The sequence below is a fragment of the Cherax quadricarinatus genome, chromosome 75 (assembly GCF_038502225.1).
Source record: "Cherax quadricarinatus isolate ZL_2023a chromosome 75, ASM3850222v1, whole genome shotgun sequence".
In the NCBI taxonomy this organism is placed as follows: domain Eukaryota; kingdom Metazoa; phylum Arthropoda; class Malacostraca; order Decapoda; family Parastacidae; genus Cherax; species Cherax quadricarinatus.
In genome coordinates, this window is record NC_091366.1 from 12,361,885 (window position 1) to 12,388,029 (window position 26,145).

A 26,145-nucleotide genomic window follows, 5' to 3' on the forward strand; every position below is an offset into this window, starting at 1 on the left:
GTATGATAATTCAGATATCACTAATTATTGCATATGAAAACGTTGTTTGTACGATTTGTTCATCAGCACATTTGAGTGAGCAATTGGAATAGATGTATATTGGTTACCATTGTGCAGTAAGACACATTTCAAGCTTCTGATGGAGGTGTCTAAAAACAGCCACCAATCTCCTGGTGGGTAATTAAGTCTCATTCGAAGATGACCAGGGATGTTATTGTAGTGTACAAGTTCCTCATCTTGGTTGATGTAAGGAAGGAGTTCAACTTCTCTTGTCTGATAAGCTGCTATTTTAACTTCTTGTTGTAGACAGTTCTTGTCTTTTAGTCTGGATGATAAAAGTTCAGATGCTTGATCTGACAGAGGTCACATATCAGATCACTGAGTTCTTTGAGAACTGCTGGGGTGTTGAAATGCTTACTTCATATTCACTTCCACTGCTGTCACCTGTGTTACATCCTGAACCCTGAGTTTCTTCAACATCTGACAAGGAACGGTCAGGCAGTGTTGTAAACACTGGTATGATAATGTCTTCACTGTGTGGTGCAGATCTTCTTGCTGATTCCAAATCAGGATATTCTCACTTGACTTTCTTGTATCGACTGAAACCTTTTACATTCACCATACAGAAAAAACTATCGTCGAGATAGCTTTTCGGCTCTTTCCACACCATAGGTAAACTTTTCCTATACCTATTTTTCCAGTGCGGTAAGCATTCTACACAGGTTTTGCAAACCATATGGGGAGTCCAAGACTTGTCTTGTTATCCAAGCGCCACTCCAAAATAAGCTGTCTATCAAATCAAGCATCTGAACTTTTAGTATCCAGACTAAAAGACAAGAACTGTCTACAACAAGAAGTTAAAATAGCAGCTTATCAGACAAGAGAAGTTGAACTCCTTCCTTACATCAACCAAGATGAGGAACTTGTACACTACAATAACATCCCTGGTCATCTTCGAATGAGACTTAATTACCCACCAGGAGATTGGTGGCTGTTTTTAGACACCTCCATCAGAAGCTTGAAATGTGTCTTACTGCACAATGGTAACCAATATGCAGCTGCTCACTCAACTGTGCTGATGACCAACATAGAAGAAAATCGTACAACGTTTTCATACGCAGTAATTAGTGGTATCTGAATTATCATATTACATTAATCTGAAGTGCTAGTATATATTACATGATTTAAGTTTTGCATGATCTAAAAATAATTTCAATGCGATTTGTAAGTTAGTCCCGCCTAATCAATATATTTTTCACATCTTTTAGGTGTTTCAATGGGATACCAAATTTATCAAAAACTTGAAAGAATCAAGCAAAACCACTGACATACATGGAATCAGCCCCACAAACTTACCCTAAAGTAGGTGTAATATCATTGACCGGAAAGTGAGTGTTGACCAGAGATATATTACTGACTACAGAGAAGCAATAAACCCGTAGGAGTTATACAGCACCCGGAGATTGGGAAAGAATGAGGTTTGAGGGAAGGGAAGGTTGCCTCCACTTCTTAGACTCAGGAAAACTTCACCAGTATCAAGACACCCTCCTAGAAAGGTGGACAGATTTTAAAATAGGTTAAATAAACGAGAGAAAACATTTGTAAATTGCGTAAGGGTGACTACTGAAGAAATTCTCATATTTTTTTTCCTCATTCACTCGATTGTGACTTGATAATGGTGAAGGGAAGGAACGAAATGTTGTCTAAGGTTCCCTTTCCAGAGATTGTGTTATTTGTGATTTATTACAGCTGCTTAGCTAAGGCACATGAGCAGCACTTAGGTACCTTTGTTTGCGAAATGTTTCGCCTACAGAGAAAACTTCTTCAGCTGTTCAAAAATGTGGAACTAAATACTTTTCAAGGCTGATGGACTGACCACCTCAACACTACTACAACAAGGCTGAGGGACTGACCACCTCAACACTACTACAACAAGACTGATGGACTGACCACCTCAACACTACTACAACAAGGCTGAGGGACTGACCACCTCAACACTACTACAACAAGACTGAGGGACTGACCACCTCAACACTACTACAACAAGGCTGAGGGACTGACCACCTCAACACTACTACAACAAGACTGAGGGACCGACCACCTCAACACTACTACAACAAGGCTGAGGGACTGACCACCTCAACACTACTACAACAAGGCTGAGGGACTGACCACCTCAACACTACTACAACAAGACTGAGGGACCGACCACCTCAACACTACTACAACAAGGCTGAGGGACTGACCACCTCAACACTACTACAACAAGACTGAGGGACTGACCACCTCAACACTACTACAACAAGGCTGAAGGACTGACCACCTCAACACTACTACAACAAGACTGAGGGACCGACCACCTCAACACTACTACAACAAGGCTGAGGGACTGACCACCTCAACACTACTACATCAAGACTGAGGGACTGACCACCTCAACACTACTACAACAAGACTGAGGGACTGACCACCTCAACACTACTACAACAAGGCTGAGGGACTGACCACCTCAACACTACTACAACAAGACTGAGGGACTGACCACCTCAACACTACTACAAGACTGAGGGACTGACCACCTCAACACTACTACAACAAGACTGAGGGACCGACCACCTCAACACTACTACAACAAGGCTGAGGGACTGACCACCTCAACACTACTACAACAAGACTGAGGGACTGACCACCTCAACACTACTACAACAAGGCTGAGGGACTGACCACCTCAACACTACTACAACAAGACTGAGGGACTGACCACCTCAACACTACTACAAGACTGAGGGACTGACCACCTCAACACTACTACAACAAGACTGAGGGACCGACCACCTCAACACTACTACAACAAGGCTGAGGGACTGACCACCTCAACACTACTACAACAAGACTGAGGGACCGACCACCTCAACACTACTACAACAAGGCTGAGGGACTGACCACCTCAACACTACTACAACAAGACTGAGGGACTGACCACCTCAACACTACTACAACAAGACTGAGGGACTGACCACCTCAACACTACTACAACAAGGCTGAGGGACTGACCACCTCAACACTACTACAACAAGACTGAGGGACCGACCACCTCAACACTACTACAACAAGGCTGAGGGACTGACCACCTCAACACTACTACATCAAGACTGAGGGACTGACCACCTCAACACTACTACAACAAGACTGAGGGACTGACCACCTCAACACTACTACAACAAGGCTGAGGGACTGACCACCTCAACACTACTACAACAAGACTGAGGGACTGACCACCTCAACACTACTACAAGACTGAGGGACTGACCACCTCAACACTACTACAACAAGACTGAGGGACCGACCACCTCAACACTACTACAACAAGGCTGAGGGACTGACCACCTCAACACTACTACAACAAGACTGAGGGACTGACCACCTCAACACTACTACAACAAGGCTGAGGGACTGACCACCTCAACACTACTACAACAAGACTGAGGGACTGACCACCTCAACACTACTACAAGACTGAGGGACTGACCACCTCAACACTACTACAACAAGACTGAGGGACCGACCACCTCAACACTACTACAACAAGGCTGAGGGACTGACCACCTCAACACTACTACAACAAGACTGAGGGACTGACCACCTCAACACTACTACAACAAGGCTGAGGGACTGACCACCTCAACACTACTACAAGACTGAGGGACTGACCACCTCAACACTACTACAACAAGACTGAGGGACTGACCACCTCAACACTACTACAACAAGACTGAGGGACTGACCACCTCAACACTACTACAACAAGACTGAGGGACCGACCACCTCAACACTACTACAACAAGACTGAGGGACTGACCAACTCAACACTACTACAACAAGACTGAGGGACTGACCACCTCAACACTACTACAAGACTGAGGGACTGACCACCTCAACACTACTACAACAAGACTGAGGGACCGACCACCTCAACACTACTACAACAAGACTGAGGGACTGACCACCTCAACACTACTACAACAAGACTGATGGACTGACCACCTCAACACTACTACAACAAGACTGAGGGACTGACCACATCAACACTACTACAACAAGACTGATGGACTGACCAACTCAACACTACTACAACAAGACTGAGGGACCGACCACCTCAACACTACTACAACAAGACTGAGGGACCGACCACCTCAACACTACTACAACAAGACTGAGGGACTGACCACATCAACACTACTACAACAAGACTGATGGACTGACCAACTCAACACTACTACAACAAGACTGAGGGACCGACCACCTCAACACTATTACAACAAGACTGATGGACTGACCACCTCAACACTACTACAACAAGACTGAGGGACCGACCACCTCAACACTACTACAACAAGACTGAGGGACCGACCAACTCAACACTACTACAACAAGACTGATGGACTGACCACCTCAACACTACTACAAGACTGAGGGACTGACCACCTCAACACTACTACAACAAGACTGATGGACTGACCACCTCAACACTACTACAACAAGACTGAGGGACTGACCACCTCAACACTACTACAACAAGGCTGAGGGACTGACCACCTCAACACTACTACAACAAGACTGAGGGACTGACCACCTCAACACTACTACAAGACTGAGGGACTGACCACCTCAACACTACTACAACAAGACTGAGGGACCGACCACCTCAACACTACTACAACAAGGCTGAGGGACTGACCACCTCAACACTACTACAACAAGACTGAGGGACTGACCACCTCAACACTACTACAACAAGGCTGAGGGACTGACCACCTCAACACTACTACAACAAGGCTGAGGGACTGACCACCTCAACACTACTACAACAAGACTGAGGGACTGACCACCTCAACACTACTACAACAAGGCTGAGGGACTGACCACCTCAACACTACTACAACAAGACTGAGGGACTGACCACCTCAACACTACTACAACAAGACTGAGGGACTGACCACCTCAACACTACTACAACAAGACTGAGGGACTGACCACCTCAACACTACTACAACAAGACTGAGGGACTGACCACCTCAACACTACTACAACAAGGCTGAGGGACTGACCACCTCAACACTACTACAACAAGACTGAGGGACTGACCACCTCAACACTACTACAACAAGGCTGAGGGACTGACCACCTCAACACTACTACAACAAGACTGAGGGACTGACCACCTCAACACTACTACAACAAGGCTGAGGGACTGACCACCTCAACACTACTACAACAAGACTGAGGGACTGACCACCTCAACACTACTACAAGACTGAGGGACTGACCACCTCAACACTACTACAACAAGACTGAGGGACCGACCACCTCAACACTACTACAACAAGGCTGAGGGACTGACCACCTCAACACTACTACAACAAGACTGAGGGACTGACCACCTCAACACTACTACAACAAGGCTGAGGGACTGACCACCTCAACACTACTACAAGACTGAGGGACTGACCACCTCAACACTACTACAACAAGACTGAGGGACTGACCACCTCAACACTACTACAACAAGACTGAGGGACTGACCACCTCAACACTACTACAACAAGACTGAGGGACCGACCACCTCAACACTACTACAACAAGACTGAGGGACTGACCAACTCAACACTACTACAACAAGACTGAGGGACTGACCACCTCAACACTACTACAAGACTGAGGGACTGACCACCTCAACACTACTACAACAAGACTGAGGGACCGACCACCTCAACACTACTACAACAAGACTGAGGGACTGACCACCTCAACACTACTACAACAAGACTGATGGACTGACCACCTCAACACTACTACAACAAGACTGAGGGACTGACCACATCAACACTACTACAACAAGACTGATGGACTGACCAACTCAACACTACTACAACAAGACTGAGGGACCGACCACCTCAACACTACTACAACAAGACTGAGGGACCGACCACCTCAACACTACTACAACAAGACTGAGGGACTGACCACATCAACACTACTACAACAAGACTGATGGACTGACCAACTCAACACTACTACAACAAGACTGAGGGACCGACCACCTCAACACTACTACAACAAGACTGATGGACTGACCACCTCAACACTACTACAACAAGACTGAGGGACCGACCACCTCAACACTACTACAACAAGACTGAGGGACCGACCAACTCAACACTACTACAACAAGACTGATGGACTGACCACCTCAACACTACTACAAGACTGAGGGACTGACCACCTCAACACTACTACAACAAGACTGATGGACTGACCACCTCAACACTACTACAACAAGACTGATGGACTGACCAACTCAACACTACTACAACAAGACTGATGGACTGACCACCTCAACACTACTACAACAAGACTGAGGGACTGACCAACTCAACACTACTACAACAAGGTTGAGGGACTGACCACCTCAACACTACTACAACAAGGCTGAGGGACTGACCACCTCAACACTACTACAACAAGACTGAGGGACTGACCAACTCAACACTACTACAACAAGACTGAGGGACTGACCAACTCAACACTACTACAACAAGACTGAGGGACTGACCACATCAACACTACTACAACAAGACTGATGGACTGACCAACTCAACACTACTACAACAAGACTGAGGGACCGACCACCTCAACACTACTACAACAAGACTGATGGACTGACCACCTCAACACTACTACAACAAGACTGAGGGACCGACCACCTCAACACTACTACAACAAGACTGAGGGACCGACCAACTCAACACCACTACAACAAGACTGATGGACTGACCACCTCAACACTACTACAAGACTGAGGGACTGACCACCTCAACACTACTACAACAAGACTGATGGACTGACCACCTCAACACTACTACAACAAGACTGATGGACTGACCAACTCAACACTACTACAACAAGACTGATGGACTGACCACCTCAACACTACTACAACAAGACTGAGGGACTGACCAACTCAACACTACTACAACAAGGTTGAGGGACTGACCACCTCAACACTACTACAACAAGGCTGAGGGACTGACCACCTCAACACTACTACAACAAGACTGAGGGACTGACCAACTCAACACTACTACAACAAGACTGAGGGACTGACCAACTCAACACTACTACAACAAGACTGAGGGACTGACCACCTCAACACTACTACAACAAGACTGAGGGACTGACCACCTCAACACTACTACAACAAGACTGATGGACTGACCAACTCAACACTACTACAACAAGACTGATGGACTGACCACCTCAACACTACTACAACAAGACTGAGGGACTGACCACCTCAACACTACTACAACAAGACTGAGGGACTGACCAACTCAACACTACTACAACAAGACTGATGGACTGACCACCTCAACACTACTACAACAAGACTGAGGGACTGACCACCTCAACACTACTACAACAAGACTGATGGACTGACCACCTCAACACTACTACAACAAGACTGATGGACTGACCACCTCAACATTACTACAACAAGACTGAGGGACCGACCACCTCAACACTACTACAACAAGACTGATGGACTGACCACCTCAACACTACTACAACAAGACTGATGGACTGACCACCTCAACACTACTACAACAAGACTGAGGGACTGACCACCTCAACACTACTACAAGACTGATGGACTGACCAACTCAACACTACTACAACAAGACTGAGGGACTGACCACCTCAACACTACTACAACAAGACTGATGGACTGACCACCTCAACACTACTACAACAAGACTGAGGGACTGACCACCTCAACACTACTACAAGACTGATGGACTGACCAACTCAACACTACTACAACAAGACTGAGGGACCGACCACCTCAACACTACTACAACAAGACTGATGGACTGACCAACTCAACACTACTACAACAAGACTGAGGGACTGACCAACTCAACACTACTACAACAAGACTGAGGGACCGACCACCTCAACACTACTACAACAAGACTGAGGGACTGACCACCTCAACACTACTACAACAAGACTGAGGGACTGACCACCTCAACACTACTACAACAAGACTGAGGGACTGACCACCTCAACACTACTACAACAAGACTGAGGGACTGACCAACTCAACACTACTACAACAAGACTGAGGGACTGACCACCTCAACACTACTACAACAAGACTGAGGGACTGACCACCTCAACACTACTACAACAAGACTGAGGGACTGACCACCTCAACACTACTACAACAAGACTGAGGGACTGACCACCTCAACACTACTACAACAAGACTGATGGACTGACCACCTCAACACTACTACAACAAGGCTGAGGGACTGACCACCTCAACACTACTACAACAAGGCTGAGGGACTGACCACCTCAACACTACTACAACAAGACTGAGGGACTGACCACCTCAACACTACTACAACAAGGCTGAGGGACTGACCACCTCAACACTACTACAAGACTGAGGGACTGACCACCTCAACACTACTACAACAAGACTGAGGGACTGACCACCTCAACACTACTACAACAAGACTGAGGGACTGACCACCTCAACACTACTACAAGACTGAGGGACTGACCACCTCAACACTACTACAACAAGACTGAGGGACTGACCACCTCAACACTACTACAACAAGGCTGAGGGACTGACCACCTCAACACTACTACAACAAGACTGAGGGACTGACCACCTCAACACTACTACAACAAGGCTGAGGGACTGACCAACTCAACACTACTACAACAAGACTGAGGGACTGACCACCTCAACACTACTACAACAAGACTGAGGGACTGACCACCTCAACACTACTACAACAAGACTGAGGGACTGACCAACTCAACACTACTACAACAAGACTGAGGGACTGACCACCTCAACACTACTACAACAAGACTGAGGGACTGACCACCTCAACACTACTACAACAAGGCTGAGGGACTGACCACCTCAACACTACTACAACAAGGCTGAGGGACTGACCACCTCAACACTACTACAACAAGACTGAGGGACTGACCACCTCAACACTACTACAACAAGACTGAGGGACTGACCACCTCAACACTACTACAACAAGACTGAGGGACTGACCACCTCAACACTACTACAACAAGGCTGAGGGACTGACCACCTCAACACTACTACAACAAGGCTGAGGGACTGACCACCTCAACACTACTACAACAAGACTGAGGGACTGACCACCTCAACACTACTACAACAAGGCTGAGGGACTGACCACCTCAACACTACTACAAGACTGAGGGACTGACCACCTCAACACTACTACAACAAGACTGAGGGACCGACCACCTCAACACTACTACAACAAGGCTGAGGGACTGACCACCTCAACACTACTACAACAAGACTGAGGGACTGACCACCTCAACACTACTACAAGACTGAGGGACTGACCACCTCAACACTACTACAACAAGACTGAGGGACCGACCACCTCAACACTACTACAACAAGACTGAGGGACTGACCACCTCAACACTACTACAAGACTGAGGGACTGACCACCTCAACACTACTACAACAAGACTGAGGGACCGACCACCTCAACACTACTACAACAAGGCTGAGGGACTGACCACCTCAACACTACTACAACAAGACTGAGGGACTGACCACCTCAACACTACTACAACAAGGCTGAGGGACTGACCACCTCAACACTACTACAACAAGACTGAGGGACTGACCACCTCAACACTACTACAACAAGGCTGAGGGACTGACAACATCAACACTACTACAACAAGACTGAGGGACTGACCACCTCAACACTACTACAACTGAACTGACTCAACACTACTACAACAAGACTGAGGGACCGACCACCTCAACACTACTACAACAAGACTGAGGGACTGACCACCTCAACACTACTACAAGACTGAGGGACTGACCACCTCAACACTACTACAACAAGACTGAGGGACCGACCACCTCAACACTACTACAACAAGACTGAGGGACTGACCACCTCAACACTACTACAACAAGACTGAGGGACTGACCACCTCAACACTACTACAACAAGACTGAGGGACTGACCAACTCAACACTACTACAACAAGACTGAGGGACTGACCAACTCAACACTACTACAACAAGACTGATGGACTGACCAACTCAACACTACTACAACAAGACTGATGGACTGACCAACTCAACACTACTACAACAAGACTGATGGACTGACCACCTCAACACTACTACAACAAGACTGAGGGACTGACCAACTCAACACTACTACAACAAGACTGATGGACTGACCACCTCAACACTACTACAACAAGACTGAGGGACTGACCAACTCAACACTACTACAACAAGACTGAGGGACTGACCACCTCAACACTACTACAACAAGACTGAGGGACTGACCACCTCAACACTACTACAACAAGGCTGAGGGACTGACCAACTCAACACTACTACAACAAGACTGATGGACTGACCACCTCAACACTACTACAACAAGACTGAGGGACTGACCACCTCAACACTACTACAACAAGACTGATGGACTGACCACCTCAACACTACTACAACAAGACTGATGGACTGACCAACTCAACACTACTACAACAAGGTTGAGGGACTGACCAACTCAACACTACTACAACAAGACTGATGGACTGACCAACTCAACACTACTACAACAAGACTGATGGACTGACCAACTCAACACTACTACAACAAGACTGAGGGACTGACCAACTCAACACTACTACAACAAGACTGATGGACTGACCAACTCAACACTACTACAACAAGGCTGAGGGACTGACCACCTCAACACTACTGCAACAAGACTGAGGGACAGACCACCTCAACACTACTACAACAAGACTGATGGACTGACCACCTCAACACTACTACAACAAGACTGATGGACTGACCACCTCAACACTACTACAACAAGACTGATGGACTGACCAACTCAACACTACTACAACAAGACTGAGGGACTGACCACCTCAACACTACTACAACAAGGCTGAGGGGCTGACCACCTCAACACTACTACAACAAGACTGAGGGACTGACCACCTCAACACTACTACAACAAGACTGAGGGACTGACCACCTCAACACTACTACAACAAGACTGAGGGACTGACCAACTCAACACTACTACAACAAGACTGATGGACTGACCACCTCAACACTACAACAACAAGACTGATGGACTGACCACCTCAACACTACTACAACAAGACTGAGGGACTGACCACCTCAACACTACTACAACAAGACTGATGGACTGACCAACTCAACACTACTACAACAAGACTGATGGACTGACCAACTCAACACTACTACAACAAGACTGATGGACTGACCACCTCAACACTACTACAACAAGACTGATGGACTGACCAACTCAACACTACTACAACAAGGCTGAGGGACTGACCACCTCAACACTACTACAACAAGGCTCAGGGACTGACCACCTCAACACTACTACAACAAGACTGAGGGACTGACCACCTCAACACTACTACAACAAGACTGATGGACTGACCACCTCAACACTACTACAACAAGGTTGAGGGACTGACCAACTCAACACTACTACAACAAGACTGAGGGACTGACCAACTCAACACTACTACAACAAGACTGAGGGACTGACCACCTCAACACTACTACAACAAGGCTGAGGGACTGACCACCTCAACACTACTACAACAAGACTGATGGACTGACCAACTCAACACTACTACAACAAGGTTGAGGGACTGACCACCTCAACACTACTACAACAAGACTGATGGACTGACCACCTCAACACTACTACAACAAGGTTGAGGGACTGAGACTGAGGGACTGACCAACTCAACACTACTACAACAAGACTGATGGACTGACCACCTCAACACTACTACAACAAGGTTGAGGGACTGACCACCTCAACACTACTACAACAAGACTGAGGGACTGACCACCTCAACACTACTACAACAAGACTGAGGGACTGACCACCTCAACACTACTACAACAAGACTGAGGGACTGACCAACTCAACACTACTACAACAAGACTGAGGGACTGACCACCTCAACACTACTACAACAAGACTGAGGGACTGACCACCTCAACACTACTACAACAAGACTGAGGGACTGACCACCTCAACACTACTACAACAAGACTGAGGGACTGACCACCTCAACACTACTACAACAAGACTGAGGGACTGACCACCTCAACACTACTACAACAAGACTGACTACTACAACTACAACAAGACTGAGGGACTGACCAACTCAACACTACTACAACAAGACTGAGGGACTGACCAACTCACACTACTACAACAAGACTGAGGGACTGACCACCTCAACACTACTACAACAAGACTGAGGGACTGACCACCTCAACACTACTACAACAAGACTGATGGACTGACTCAACACTACTACAACAAGGTTGACTGACCAACTCAACACTACTACAACAAGACTGAGGGACTGACCACCTCAACACTACTACAACAAGGCTGAGGGACTGACCACCTCAACACTACTACAACAAGACTGAGGGACTGACCACCTCAACACTACTACAACAAGACTGAGGGACTGACCACCTCAACACTACTACAACAAGGCTGAGGGACTGACAACATCAACACTACTACAACAAGACTGAGGGACTGACCACCTCAACACTACTACAACAAGACTGAGGGACTGACCACCTCAACACTACTACAACAAGGCTGAGGGACTGACCACCTCAACACTACTACAACAAGGCTGAGGGACTGACAACATCAACACTACTACAACAAGGCTGAGGGACTGACCACCTCAACACTACTACAACAAGGCTGAGGGACTGACCACCTCAACACTACTACAACAAGGCTGAGGGACTGACCACCTCAACACTACTACAACAAGGTTGAGGGACTGACCACCTCAACACTACTACAACAAGACTGAGGGACTGACCACCTCAACACTACTACAACAAGGTTGAGGGACTGACCACCTCAACACTACTACAACAAGACTGAGGGACTGACCACCTCAACACTACTACAACAAGGTTGAGGGACTGACCACCTCAACACTACTACAACAAGACTGAGGGACTGACCACCTCAACACTACTACAACAAGGTTGAGGGACTGACCACCTCAACACTACTACAACAAGACTGAGGGACTGACCACCTCAACACTACTACAACAAGGTTGAGGGACTGACCAACTCAACACTACTACAACAAGGTTGAGGGACTGACCACCTCAACACTACTACAACAAGGTTGAGGGACTGACCACCTCAACACTACTACAACAAGGTTGAGGGACTGACCACCTCAACACTACTACAACAAGGTTGAGGGACTGACCACCTCAACACTACTACAACAAGACTGAGGGACTGACCAACTCAACACTACTACTACAACAAGACTGAGGGACTGACCACCTCAACACTACTACAACAAGGTTGAGGGACTGACCACCTCAACACTACTACAACAAGGTTGAGGGACTGACCACCTCAACACTACTACAACAAGGTTGAGGGACTGACCACCTCAACACTACTACAACAAGACTGAGGGACTGACCAACTAAACACTACTACTACAACAAGGCTGAGGGACTGACCACCTCAACACTACTACAACAAGACTGAGGGACTGACCACCTCAACACTACTACAACAAGACTGAGGGACTGACCACCTCAACGCTACTACTACAACAAGACTGAGGGACTGACCACCTCAACACTACTACTACAACAAGACTGAGGGACTGACCACCTCAACACTACTACAACAAGACTGATGGACTGACCACCTCAACACTACTACAACAAGACTGATGGACTGACCACCTCAACACTACTACAACAAGACTGATGGACTGACCACCTCAACACTACTACAACAAGACTGAGGGACTGACCACCTCAACACTACTACAACAAGACTGATGGACTGACCAACTCAACACTACTACAACAAGACTGATGGACTGACCACCTCAACACTACTACAACAAGACTGATGGACTGACCACCTCAACACTACTACAACAAGACTGAGGGACTGACCACCTCAACACTACTACAACAAGACTGATGGACTGACCACCTCAACACTACTACAACAAGACTGAGGGACTGACCACCTCAACACTACTACAACAAGACTGATGGACTGACCACCTCAACACTACTACAACAAGACTGAGGGACTGACCAACTCAACACTACGACAACAAGACTGAGGGACTGACCAACTCAACACTACGACAACAAGACTGAGGGACTGACCAACTCAACACTACGACAACAAGACTGAGGGACTGACCACCTCAACACTACGACAACAAGACTGAGGGACTGACCACCTCAACACTACGACAACAAGGCTGAGGGACTGACCACCTCAACACTACGACAACAAGGCTGAGGGACTGACCACCTCAACACTACTACTACAACAAGGCTGATGGACTGACCACCTCAACACTACTACAACAAGGCTGAGGGACTGACCACCTCAACACTACGACAACAAGGCTGATGGACTGACCACCTCAACACTACTACAACAAGGCTGGGGGACTGACCACCTCAACACTACGACAACAAGGCTGAGGGACTGACCACCTCAACACTACTACTACAACAAGGCTGATGGACTGACCACCTCAACACTAATACAACAAGGCTGAGGGACTGACCACCTCAACACTACTACTACAACAAGGCTGATGGACTGACCACCTCAACACTACTACAAGTTGTAGTAGCGTTGAGGTGGTCAGTCCAGCCTTGTAGACTACAACAAGGCTGATGGACTGACCACATCAACACTACTACAACAAGACTGAAGGACTGACCACCTCAACACTACTACAGCAAGGCTGAGGGACTGACCACCTCAACACTACTACAACAAGACTGAGGGACTGACCACATCAACACTACTACAACAAGACTGAAGGACTGACCACCTCAACACTACTACAGCAAGGCTGAGGGACTGACCACCTCAACACTACTACAACAAGACTGAGGGACTGACCACCTCAACACTACTACAACAAGACTGATGGACTGACCACCTCAACACTACTACAACAAGACTGAGGGACTGACCACCTCAACACTACTACAACAAGACTGAGGGACTGACCACCTCAACACTACTACAACAAGACTGAGGGACTGACCACCTCAACACTACTACAACAAGACTGAGGGACTGACCACCTCAACACTACTACAACAAGACTGATGGACTGACCACCTCAACACTACTACAACAAGACTGATGGACTGACCACCTCAACACTACTACAACAAGACTGATGGACTGACCACCTCAACACTACTACAACAAGACTGATGGACTGACCACCTCAACACTACTACAACAAGACTGATGGACTGACCACCTCAACACTACTACAACAAGACTGATGGACTGACCACCTCAACACTACAACAACAAGACTGATGGACTGACCACCTCAACACTACTACTACAACAAGACTGATGGACTGACCACCTCAACACTACAACAACAAGACTGATGGACTGACCACCTCAACACTACTACTACAACAAGACTGATGGACTGACCACCTCAACACTACTACAACAAGACTGATGGACTGACCACCTCAACACTACAACAACAAGACTGATGGACTGACCACCTCAACACTACTACAACAAGACTGAGGGACTGACCACCTCAACACTACTACAACAAGACTGATGGACTGACCACCTCAACACTACTACAACAAGACTGATGGACTGACCAACTCAACACTACTACAACAAGACTGATGGACTGACCACCTCAACACTACTACAACAAGACTGATGGACTGACCACCTCAACACTACAACAACAAGACTGATGGACTGACCACCTCAACACTACTACTACAACAAGACTGATGGACTGACCACCTCAACACTACTACTACAACAAGACTGATGGACTGACCACCTCAACACTACAACAACAAGGCTGAGGGACTGACCACCTCAACACTACTACATCAAGACTGAGGGACTGACCACCTCAACACTACTACAACAAGACTGAGGGACTGACCACCTCAACACTACAACAACAAGGCTGAGGGACTGACCACATCAGCACTCCTTCAAGGATGAGGGACTGCTGACATCTATTTACCTCTTCAAAGCTTCTATCACCATATTTAGTCACCTCTGTATTCGACTGAAGACGCCTACTGTGTAGGCGAAACGTTTCGAAAATCAAAATACCTTACTGTTGCACATGTGTCTTACTCAGTGGGTACATTATTTACCTTCACTTCTAAACTTTGTTATTATACATGTTATGTTGCTGACAGACGTACGAGACGTGGTGCCATCAGATGGCGTCCTGCGCCAGCTGTCAGTGCCACTGCTGAAGAAGGGAGAGTGTCGTACAGCGCTACAGAACATTACTGGATCAGCCATCCTGGCCACCTCAGACTCCTTCCTCTGTGCTGGGGGACTACACCAGTCATCAGCCTGTTATGTGAGTACTGACCCTACCTATCACTGTTATGTGAGTACTGACCTTACCTATCACTGTTATGTGAGTACTGACCTTACCTATCACTGTTATGTGAGTACTGACCTTACCTATCACTGTTATGTGAGTACTGACCTTACCTATCACTGTTATGTGAGTACTGACCCTACCTATCACTGTTATGTGAGTACTGACCCTACCTATCACTGTTATGTGAGTACCGACCCTCCCTATCACTGTTATGTGAGTACTGACCCTACCTATCACTGTTATGTGAATACTGACCCTACCTATCACTGTTATGTGAGTACTGACCCTACCTATCACTGTTATGTGAGTATTGACCCTACCTATCACTGTTATGTGAGTACTGACCTTACCTATCACTCTTATGTGAGTACTGACCTTACCTATCACTGTTATGTGTGTACTGACCCTACCTATCACTGTTATGTGAGAACTGGCCCTAGCTATCATTGTTATGTGAGTACTGACCCTACCTATCACTGTTACGTGAGTACTGACCTTACCTATCACTGTTATGTGAGTACTGACCCTACCTATCAGTTATGTGAGTACTGACCTTACCTATCACTGTTATGTGAGTACTGACCCTACCTATCACTGTTATGTGAGTACTGACCCTATCACTGTTATGTGAGTACTGACCCTACCTATCACTGTTATGTGAGTACTGAACCTACCTATCACTGTTATGTGAGTATTGACCCTACCTATCACTGTTATGTGAGTACTGAGCTTACCTATCACTGTTATGTGAGTACTGACCTTACCTATCACTGTTATGTGAGTACTGACCCTACCTATCACTGTTATGTGAGTACTGGCCCTAGCTATCATTGTTATGTGAGTACTGACCCTACCTATCACTGTTACGTGAGTACTGACCTTACCTATCACTGTTATGTGAGTACTGACCCTACCTATCAGTTATGTGAGTACTGACCTTACCTATCACTGTTATGTGAGTACTGACCCTACCTATCACTGTTATGTGAGTACTGACCCTATCACTGTTATGTGAGTACTGACCCTACCTATCACTGTTATGTGAGTACTGACCCTACTTATCACTGTTATGTGAGTACTACCCTACCTATCACTGTTGTGAGTACTGACCCTACCTATCACTGTTATGTGAGTACTGACCCTACCTATCACTGTTATGTGAGTACTGACCTTACCTATCGCTGTTATGTGAGTACTGACCCTACCTACTACTGTTATGTGAGTAGTGACCCTATCAGTTATGTGAGTACTGACCTTGCCTATCACTGTTATGTGAGTACTGACCCTACCTATCACTGTTATGTGAGTACTGACCCTATCACTGTTATGTGAGTACTGACCCTACTTATCACTGTTATGTGAGTACTACCCTACCTATCACTGTTATGTGAGTACTGACCCTACCTATCACTGTTATGTGAGTATTCCCCTCAAGGAAGGTTCCTTGATGTTGGTGAGGGGCTCTTGATTTAAGGAATTGGATCTGTGCTCCAGTTCCCCGAATTGAGCCTGAATGCCTTCCACATCCCCCCCCAGGCGCTGTATAATCCTCCGGGTTTAGCGCATCCCCCTTGATTATAATAATAATATGTGAGTACTGGCCTTACCTATAATTATGTGAGTACTGACCCTACCTATCACTGTTATGTGAGTACTGACCTTACCTATCACTGTTATGTGAGTACTGACCTTACCTATCACTGCTATGTGAGTACTGACCTTACCTATCACTGTTATGTGAGTACTGACCTTACCTATCACTGTTATGTGAGTACTGACCTTACCTACCACTGTTATGTGAGGACTGACCTTACCTATCACTGTTATGTGAGTACTGACCTTACCTATCACTGCTATGTGAGTACTGATCTTACCTATCACTGTCATGTGAGTACTGACCTTACTTATCACTGTTATGTGAGTACTGACCTTACCTATCACTGTTATGTGAGTACTGACCTTACCTATCACTGCTATGTGAGTACTGACCTTACCTATCACTGTTATGTGAGTACTGACCCTACCTATCACTGTTATGTGAGTATTGACCTTACCTATCACTGTTATGTGAGTAGTGATCTTACCTATCACTGCTATGTGAGTAGTGACCTTACCTATCACTGTTATGTGAGTAGTGACCTTACCTATCACTGTTATGTGAGTAGTGACCTTACCTATCACTGTTATGTGAGTTGTGACCTTACCTATCACTGTTATGTGAGTAGTGACCTTACCTATCACTGTTATGTGAGTTGTGACCTTACCTATCACTGTTATGTGAGTAGTGACCTTACCTATCACTGTTATGTGAGTAGTGACCTTACCTATCACTGTTATGTGAGTTGTGACCTTACCTATCACTGTTATGTGAGTAGTGACCTTACCTATCACTGTTATGTGAGTAGTGACCTTACCTATCACTGTTATGTGAGTTGTGACCTTACCTATCACTGTTATGTGAGTAGTGACCTTACCTATCACTGTTATGTGAGTTGTGACCTTACCTATCACTGTTATGTGAGTTGTGACCTTACCTATCACTGTTATGTGAGTTGTGACCTTACCTATCACTGTTATGTGAGTAGTGACCTTACCTATCACTGTTATGTGAGTAGTGACCTTACCTATCACTGTTATGTGAGTAGTGACCTTATCTATCACTGTTATGTGAGTTGTGACCTTACCTATCACTGTTATGTGAGTAGTGACCTTACCTATCACTGTTATGTGAGTTGTGACCTTACCTATCACTGTTATGTGAGTAGTGACCTTACCTATCACTGTTATGTGAGTAGTGACCTTACCTATCACTGTTATGTGAGTTGTGACCTTACCTATCACTGTTATGTGAGTAGTGACCTTACCTATCACTGTTATGTGAGTAGTGACCTTACCTATCACTGTTATGTGAGTAATGACCTTACCTATCACTGTTATGTGAGTAGTGACCTTACCTATCACTGTTATGTGAGTAGTGACCTTACCTATCACTGATAGTGAGTCCTAAATTTACCTCTCACTACTGTGTTAGTTAACTTTACTTGTCACTACTGTGAGAGTTAACTTTACTTGTCACTACTGTGTGAGTTAACTTTACTTGTCACTACTGTGTTAGTTAACTTTACTTGTCACTACTGTGTGAGTTAACTTTACTTGTCACTACTGTGTTAGTTAACTTTACTTGTCACTACTGTGAGAGTTAACTTTACTTGTCACTACTGTGAGAGTTAACTTTACTTGTCACTACTGTGTTAGTTAACTTTACTTGTCACTACTGTGTGAGTTAACTTTACTTGTCACTACTGTGAGTTAACTTTACTTGTCACTACTGTGTGAGTTAACTTTACTTGTCACTACTGTGTGAGTTAACTTTACTTGTCACTACTGTGTGAGTTAACTTTACTTGTCACTACTGTGAGTTAACTTTACTTGTCACTACTGTGTGAGTTAACTTTACTTGTCACTACTGTGTGAGTTAACTTGTCACTACTGTGAGAGTTAACTTTACTTGTCACTATTGTGTTAGTTAACTTTTCATCAATTAGTTACACATGTTTTACACTCAGCTGCATCACTCAGTCAACTTTCGTCATCTCAGCAAAATGAAAATACCAGAACAAATTATTTATATTTCTTCACTCAGTGTGCTAAATAAACTACCTCTGACTGTAGTTACAGCAGCAGAGTTGTGCTCGTGGTGTCACTTCCTCAGTCAGTCCCTAAGAGGGACCGATTACCTCATCTTTTGTATATTTATTTATTTATTTGAACATGATACAGAAAATTACAAAAGAATACAATTGAGTGCAGCATGCCAAAGCCCCTTGTATGCAGAGCATTATGGGCAGGCTTAAAATTAACTTAAGATTAACTAAGCATTCCTAAACATTATTGTAAACAGATAACAATTAAGCTGTAGTGAGTATTACAAAGACAGGGCATATGGTTGCATGCATTGCTGTACATTCAGTATATAGTTCTACATTCTTCACATTATGTCCTTGTGGCACGGTGGCTAAACCTCTCGCTTCACACACGGAGGGCCCGAGTTCGATTCCTATTGTCCTGTTCACCTAGCAGCAAATAGGTACGTGTGTGTTAGTCGACTGGTGTGGGTGGCATCCTGGGGGACAAGATTGAGGACCACAATGGAAATAAGTTAGACAGTCCTCGATAACGCAGTGACTTTCTTGGGTTATCCTGGGTGGCTAACCCTCCGGGGTTAAAAATCCGAACGAAATGTTATCTTATCTTACTGATAAAGTCACTGGATGGTGAAAAGTCTACAATAAAGAGACCCAGATGTTGCACATGTGTCTAAATCTTCATCCTGTAGGTATTATATACCATTCATATATAACACTTGAGTATGTTGGTGACACCTTTCACCTGTATTCGGCTGAAGAAGCCTGCTACGCAGCCGCAACGTTTCGGTAATAAAGATACCTAAGTGTTGCACATGTGTCTTATTCCTCAACTTCTGTAACACAATACTGGTAGAAATGGGAAGGGAGGTACGATTGAAGTATACAAAAGGAAGGCAAGAATAAATAGAGGGGATTTAAATAACGAGCCGGAACTATCCAAGCAAGAGAGGACTCGCAGCACTGGATTCAAGTTAGTCATTTAGATTTAGAAAGGATAGAAGGAAGTATACTGGTTTAGCAACAAAGTGGAAGATGAGTGGAATAAATTTCCAGTTAGCATCACTCAAAATAAAACTGGGCAGCTTTAAGTGTAGATTAGACTGGTACATAAGTGGATGTGGGTGAGTGTGATTTGGACCTGCTTATCATGGGCCAGTTGGTCTTCCCCAATGTTCCTACATTCTTTTTTTTTCTATTAATCCAGCCAGTTACAGTGGCTGGAATCTCCACCTTTGCTGATACAAATACATTTATATCAAGGGCCCCAACAAGACAAGACAAATACATATTTCAGCATGATACGTTTGTACAGAGATGGGTGACACTTGGTTGTGTGTGCAGAAAGCCCATAGTTATTCAGAGGAAATAAATCATTTGTCTGGCATTTTTTAGTTATCCTAGGTAATTTACAATATGTATGAGAATCGTACTATGTGTACCTGTGCCTATTCACCTAACATTAAAAGGTACCTGGGTGTTAGTCGACTGGTGTGGGTCACATTCTGGGGACAAAATTGACCTAATTTGCCCAGAATGCTTTGTATGCAGAACAGGGGTTTTCTATATAATATGTCACTGATGTCAGCTATAAGTTGTATCATGTACTTGTAGAAATAAACATTATTATTATTATTACTTAGTAATGTTTCCAACTCTCCGACAGAGCACGTTGGACGGTGGTTCACCACTAGCGTGTGAGGCTGGCGGACGATGGTTCGTGGCTGGTTTAGTGTCGTGGTCCAAGGACTGTACACAACCCGGGACCCCTAATGTCTACACCAGGGTGTCCTCGTACACCAGCTGGCTCCAAGCAACTTACCTACGGATGCTGGGTTTTCTCACACCCACCACCTTCTCCAGCAAGCAGCGCTGGATGCACCAGCACCTACATAACATTAATAAAGAGTTTGCTTGATAAATATATCTTACTATCTCAGCACTGTCCTCGTATCAGTGCATGATGTTGATATCTTTATCTGAAGCCACTGTCCTCGTATCAGTGCATGATGTTGATATCTTTATCTGAAGCCACTGTCCTCGTATCAGTACATGATGTTGATATCTTTATCTGAAGCCACTGCCCTCGTATCAGTACATGATGTTGATATCTTTATCTGAAGCCACTGTCCTCGTATCAGTACATGATGTTGATATCTTTATCTGAAATCACAGTGCTCATATCAGTGCATCAATCCCTTATTGACATCAGTAATGAGTATGACTGATGTTACGGTGCTTATCTGATACCACTGTGCTCGTATCAGTGGATCAATCCCTTAATGGCATCAATGACTGTCTCTCTCCACATAAATATTAACATTAACTAATGTCTTCATTATCAGGGCATTCTATAACTATTAAATGGGTCAGCTGCTTTAAATTTCATTACCAGTCCAAGATTTTTTCACAAATTATTCACATTAAAGTGGTCACAAGTCCAGCAAACACTACACTGAGTCTGTAATATATTTTGAAAAGCAAAAATGAAGAACTTGACGATGTTACTTGTGACTCACGAAATCGTAGTAACACGATTGTAAACAGCACGGTACTGGCATGGAGTTTTACGACTCGCCTGCCGTGAGTTTGATCCCAACCCGTACTGTGGTTTAATATTACATGTATTATCTTGGAATAAATGTGTTCGATATTAGTGATATTACCTCAGAAATGATGCAGGGTGTTAGTGTTACTTGTGTTTAATATTTAAATTAAATTATTATTATTAGTATTAGTATTGTTATTGTTATTATTTATTGCTGTTAACAATAATTATTATTAATTATTATTTTTATTATTTAACCTTGATATAAAAAAGATGATTTCAACCAAGTTTATCTACCAATAAAGAAACAGAGTAAGGTAGGAGGACGAGACATAAATAGATCAACGGAAGGCTTTCTAACAGAGTAACAGAGGACTCAACCAAAGTGAATCAACGGAAGACTAACAGAGTAACAGGAGGATCCCACCAAAATAGATCAACGGAAGACTAACAAAGTAACAGGGAAGAATTCGACCAAAATGGAACATAAGACGTACAAAATAACGGAGTAGGATCTAACAGAACAACAGAGGAGCAAGTGACAGAGGTGACAACAACCTGACCGAGGGAGACGCTGAAAGGACAAGACTCACTGATAAATGAGGACAACATCGCTGAGAATCAACGTCTTGGCTTCAAGTATCCACATGTAGAACAGAAAAATATAGAAAAACAAGAAATAGGTTGCTAGTGTTAGGTAAGGTGTTTGTTTATGTGTACTCACCTAACTGTGGTTGCAGGGGTCGATTCACAACTCCTGGCCCCGCCTCTTCATTGGTCGCAACTAGGTCTACTCCCTGCTCAATGAGCTTTATCACATCTCTTAAAGCTATGTATGGTTCCTGCCTCCACTACATCACTCTCTAGATTGTTCCACTTCCTGACAACTCTATGACTGAAGAAATACTTCCTAACATCCCTGTGATTCATCTAAGTTTTCAACTTCCAATTGTGACCCCTTGTTGGTGTGTCCCATCTCTCCCCTCAAGGCTCCTTGACGCTGGTGAGGGGCTCTTGATCTAGGGAATTGGATCTGTGCTCCAGTTCCCTGAATTAAACCTGAATATCTTCCACATCCCCCCAATAGGCGCTGCATAATCCTACGGGTTTAGAGCTCCCCCTTGATTGATAATAATATAATAATAATAATATCTTTATTTACTTCATGTACAAGGTATACAGACCATAGCTGACATCAATGACATACTACTGTATAGAAAGCCGCTTGTTATACAGAGCATTTCCCGCAAATTAGGTCAGTGTCCCAGGATGCGACCCACACCAGTCCACTAACACCCAGCAGGTGTCTTCTGGAAACACGTCCATAATGTTTTCCAACCGTACCGGATGAGATTCGAACTCCGGACCTCAGTGTGTGAGCTAAGTGCGCTAGTGATCGAGCTACGGGACACCGTAAAATAATAATGTGTCCCATCTCTGAAACATTCCGTCCTTGTCCACCTTGTCAATTCCTCTCAGTATTTTTTGTCGTTATCATGTCCACCCGCCACCCCTCCTGCCCTCCAGTGATGCCAGATTGAGTTCCTTTAACCTCTCCTTGTAGGAGATATCCCTCAGCTCCCAGACTAGTCTTGTTGCAAACCTTTGCACTTTCTCTTTCTTGACGTGTTTGGCCTGGTGTGGGCTCCATATCGGCCTGATGTACAGTGTACAATACACAGTGTACAGTACACTCCTTACATAGATGTCGAAACGCTATTCTCAGGTTTGCCAGGCGTCCGTATGCTGCAGCAGTTTTTTGGTTGATGTGCGCCTTAGAAGATGTGCTTGGTATGATGTTCACCCCAAGATCCTTTACCTTGAGTGAGTTTTGCAGCCTCTGACCTCTTAGGCTGTACTCCATCTGCGGTCATCTTTGTCCTTCCCGAAGCTTCATAACTTTGCATTTGGTGGGGTTAAACTCCAGGAGCCAGTTGTTGGACCAGACTTGCAGCTGGTCCAGATCCCCTTGTAGGCTTACCTGATCCTCGTCCGCTTGTATTCTCATCAGATTCACATCATCTGCCAACAGGGACACCTCTGGATTTATCTCTTCCATCATGTCATTCACATGTACACGAAACAGCACCGGACCTAAGACTGACCCTTGTGGAACCTCACTCGACACATGCACCCACTGTGACACCATGTCTCGTACCAACACACATTGTTTTCTTCCTGTCAGGTATTCCCTGATTCACTGCAGTACTTTCCCTCCCATTCCTGCCTGCTCCTCTAGCTTTTCAACCAGTCTCTTGAGTGGTACTGTGTCGATAGCTTTCTTGCAGTCCAAGAAGATGCAGTCTACCCATCCCTCTCCTGTCTTACCTATGTTACCTTATCATAGAACTACAATAAGTTTTTGACACAGGAATTCCCTTTCCTGAAGCCGTGCTGGTTGTCATGTATGAGCTCGTTCCTTTCTAGGTGATCCACCACTCTACTTCTGACAATCTTCTCCATAACTACATACTATACATGTCAGTCAACGACAGTTTTCTGTAGTTTAGTGCTGCCTGTCGGTCTCCTTTCTTAAAAAATCAGGACTACGTTTGCTGTCTTCTACACCGCTGTATAGTCCTTGTGGCTTAGCGCTTCTTTTTTGATTATAATAATAATAATAATAATGTCTTCCACACCTCAGGCAGTTGCCCTGTTTCCATAAATTTATTGAAGATTGTTGTTAGTGGCACACACATTATTATTATTATAATCAAGGGGGAAGCGCTAAACCCGGAGGATTATACAGCGCCTGGGGGGGGGATGTGGAAGGCATTCAGGCTTAATTCGGGGAACTGGAGCACAGATCCAATTCCCTAAATCAAGAGCCCCTCACCAACATCAAGGAACCTTCCTTGAGGGGAGTGGCACACACAGTGTGAAGGAGGATCAAAACTGTACATTATAGTGTATGTGATGATATTCTTGATGTTATGATGTTACTACTGTGATACTCTTGATGTTATGATGTTGTTACTGTGATTCTCTTGATATGATGTTGCTACTGTGATTCTCTTGATTTTATGACGTTGCTACTGTGATACTCTTGATATGATGTTGCTACTGTGATACTCTTGATATAATGTTACTGTGATTCTCTTGATGTTATGATCACGGTGTTCGCTGTAGAACTTACTATCAACAAGGTAACCAAATTTCAAGGGATAAAACTTAGGAGGGAACTGTTAACTATGAACCAAACAGCAAAACTTCACCAACTTGGCGAACTTGAGCAACAAACCGAAGAAATCGTCTTTTCACGGTGCCTTTGTTTGATCTCTTTGTGAGTGTGGTGGTGAAG

General features: G+C 45.0%; 1 protein-coding gene across 3 annotated transcripts in view; it reads left to right on the forward strand.

Moving 5' to 3' along the window:
• Positions 1 to 23,084, forward strand: part of LOC128691789 (serine proteinase stubble-like) — a 95,848-nt gene extending 72,764 nt beyond the window's left edge. For all 3 annotated transcript variants that reach the window (XM_070101055.1, XM_070101053.1, XM_070101054.1), the window contains exons 11-12: positions 16,456 to 16,625; positions 21,963 to 23,084. In XM_070101055.1, the coding sequence (XP_069957156.1) occupies positions 16,456 to 16,625; positions 21,963 to 22,214 (422 nt within the window). In that variant the 3' untranslated portion in view covers positions 22,215 to 23,084. The remainder of the gene's footprint in view (positions 1 to 16,455; positions 16,626 to 21,962) is intronic.
• The last annotated feature ends 3,061 nt before the right edge of the window (positions 23,085 to 26,145 follow it).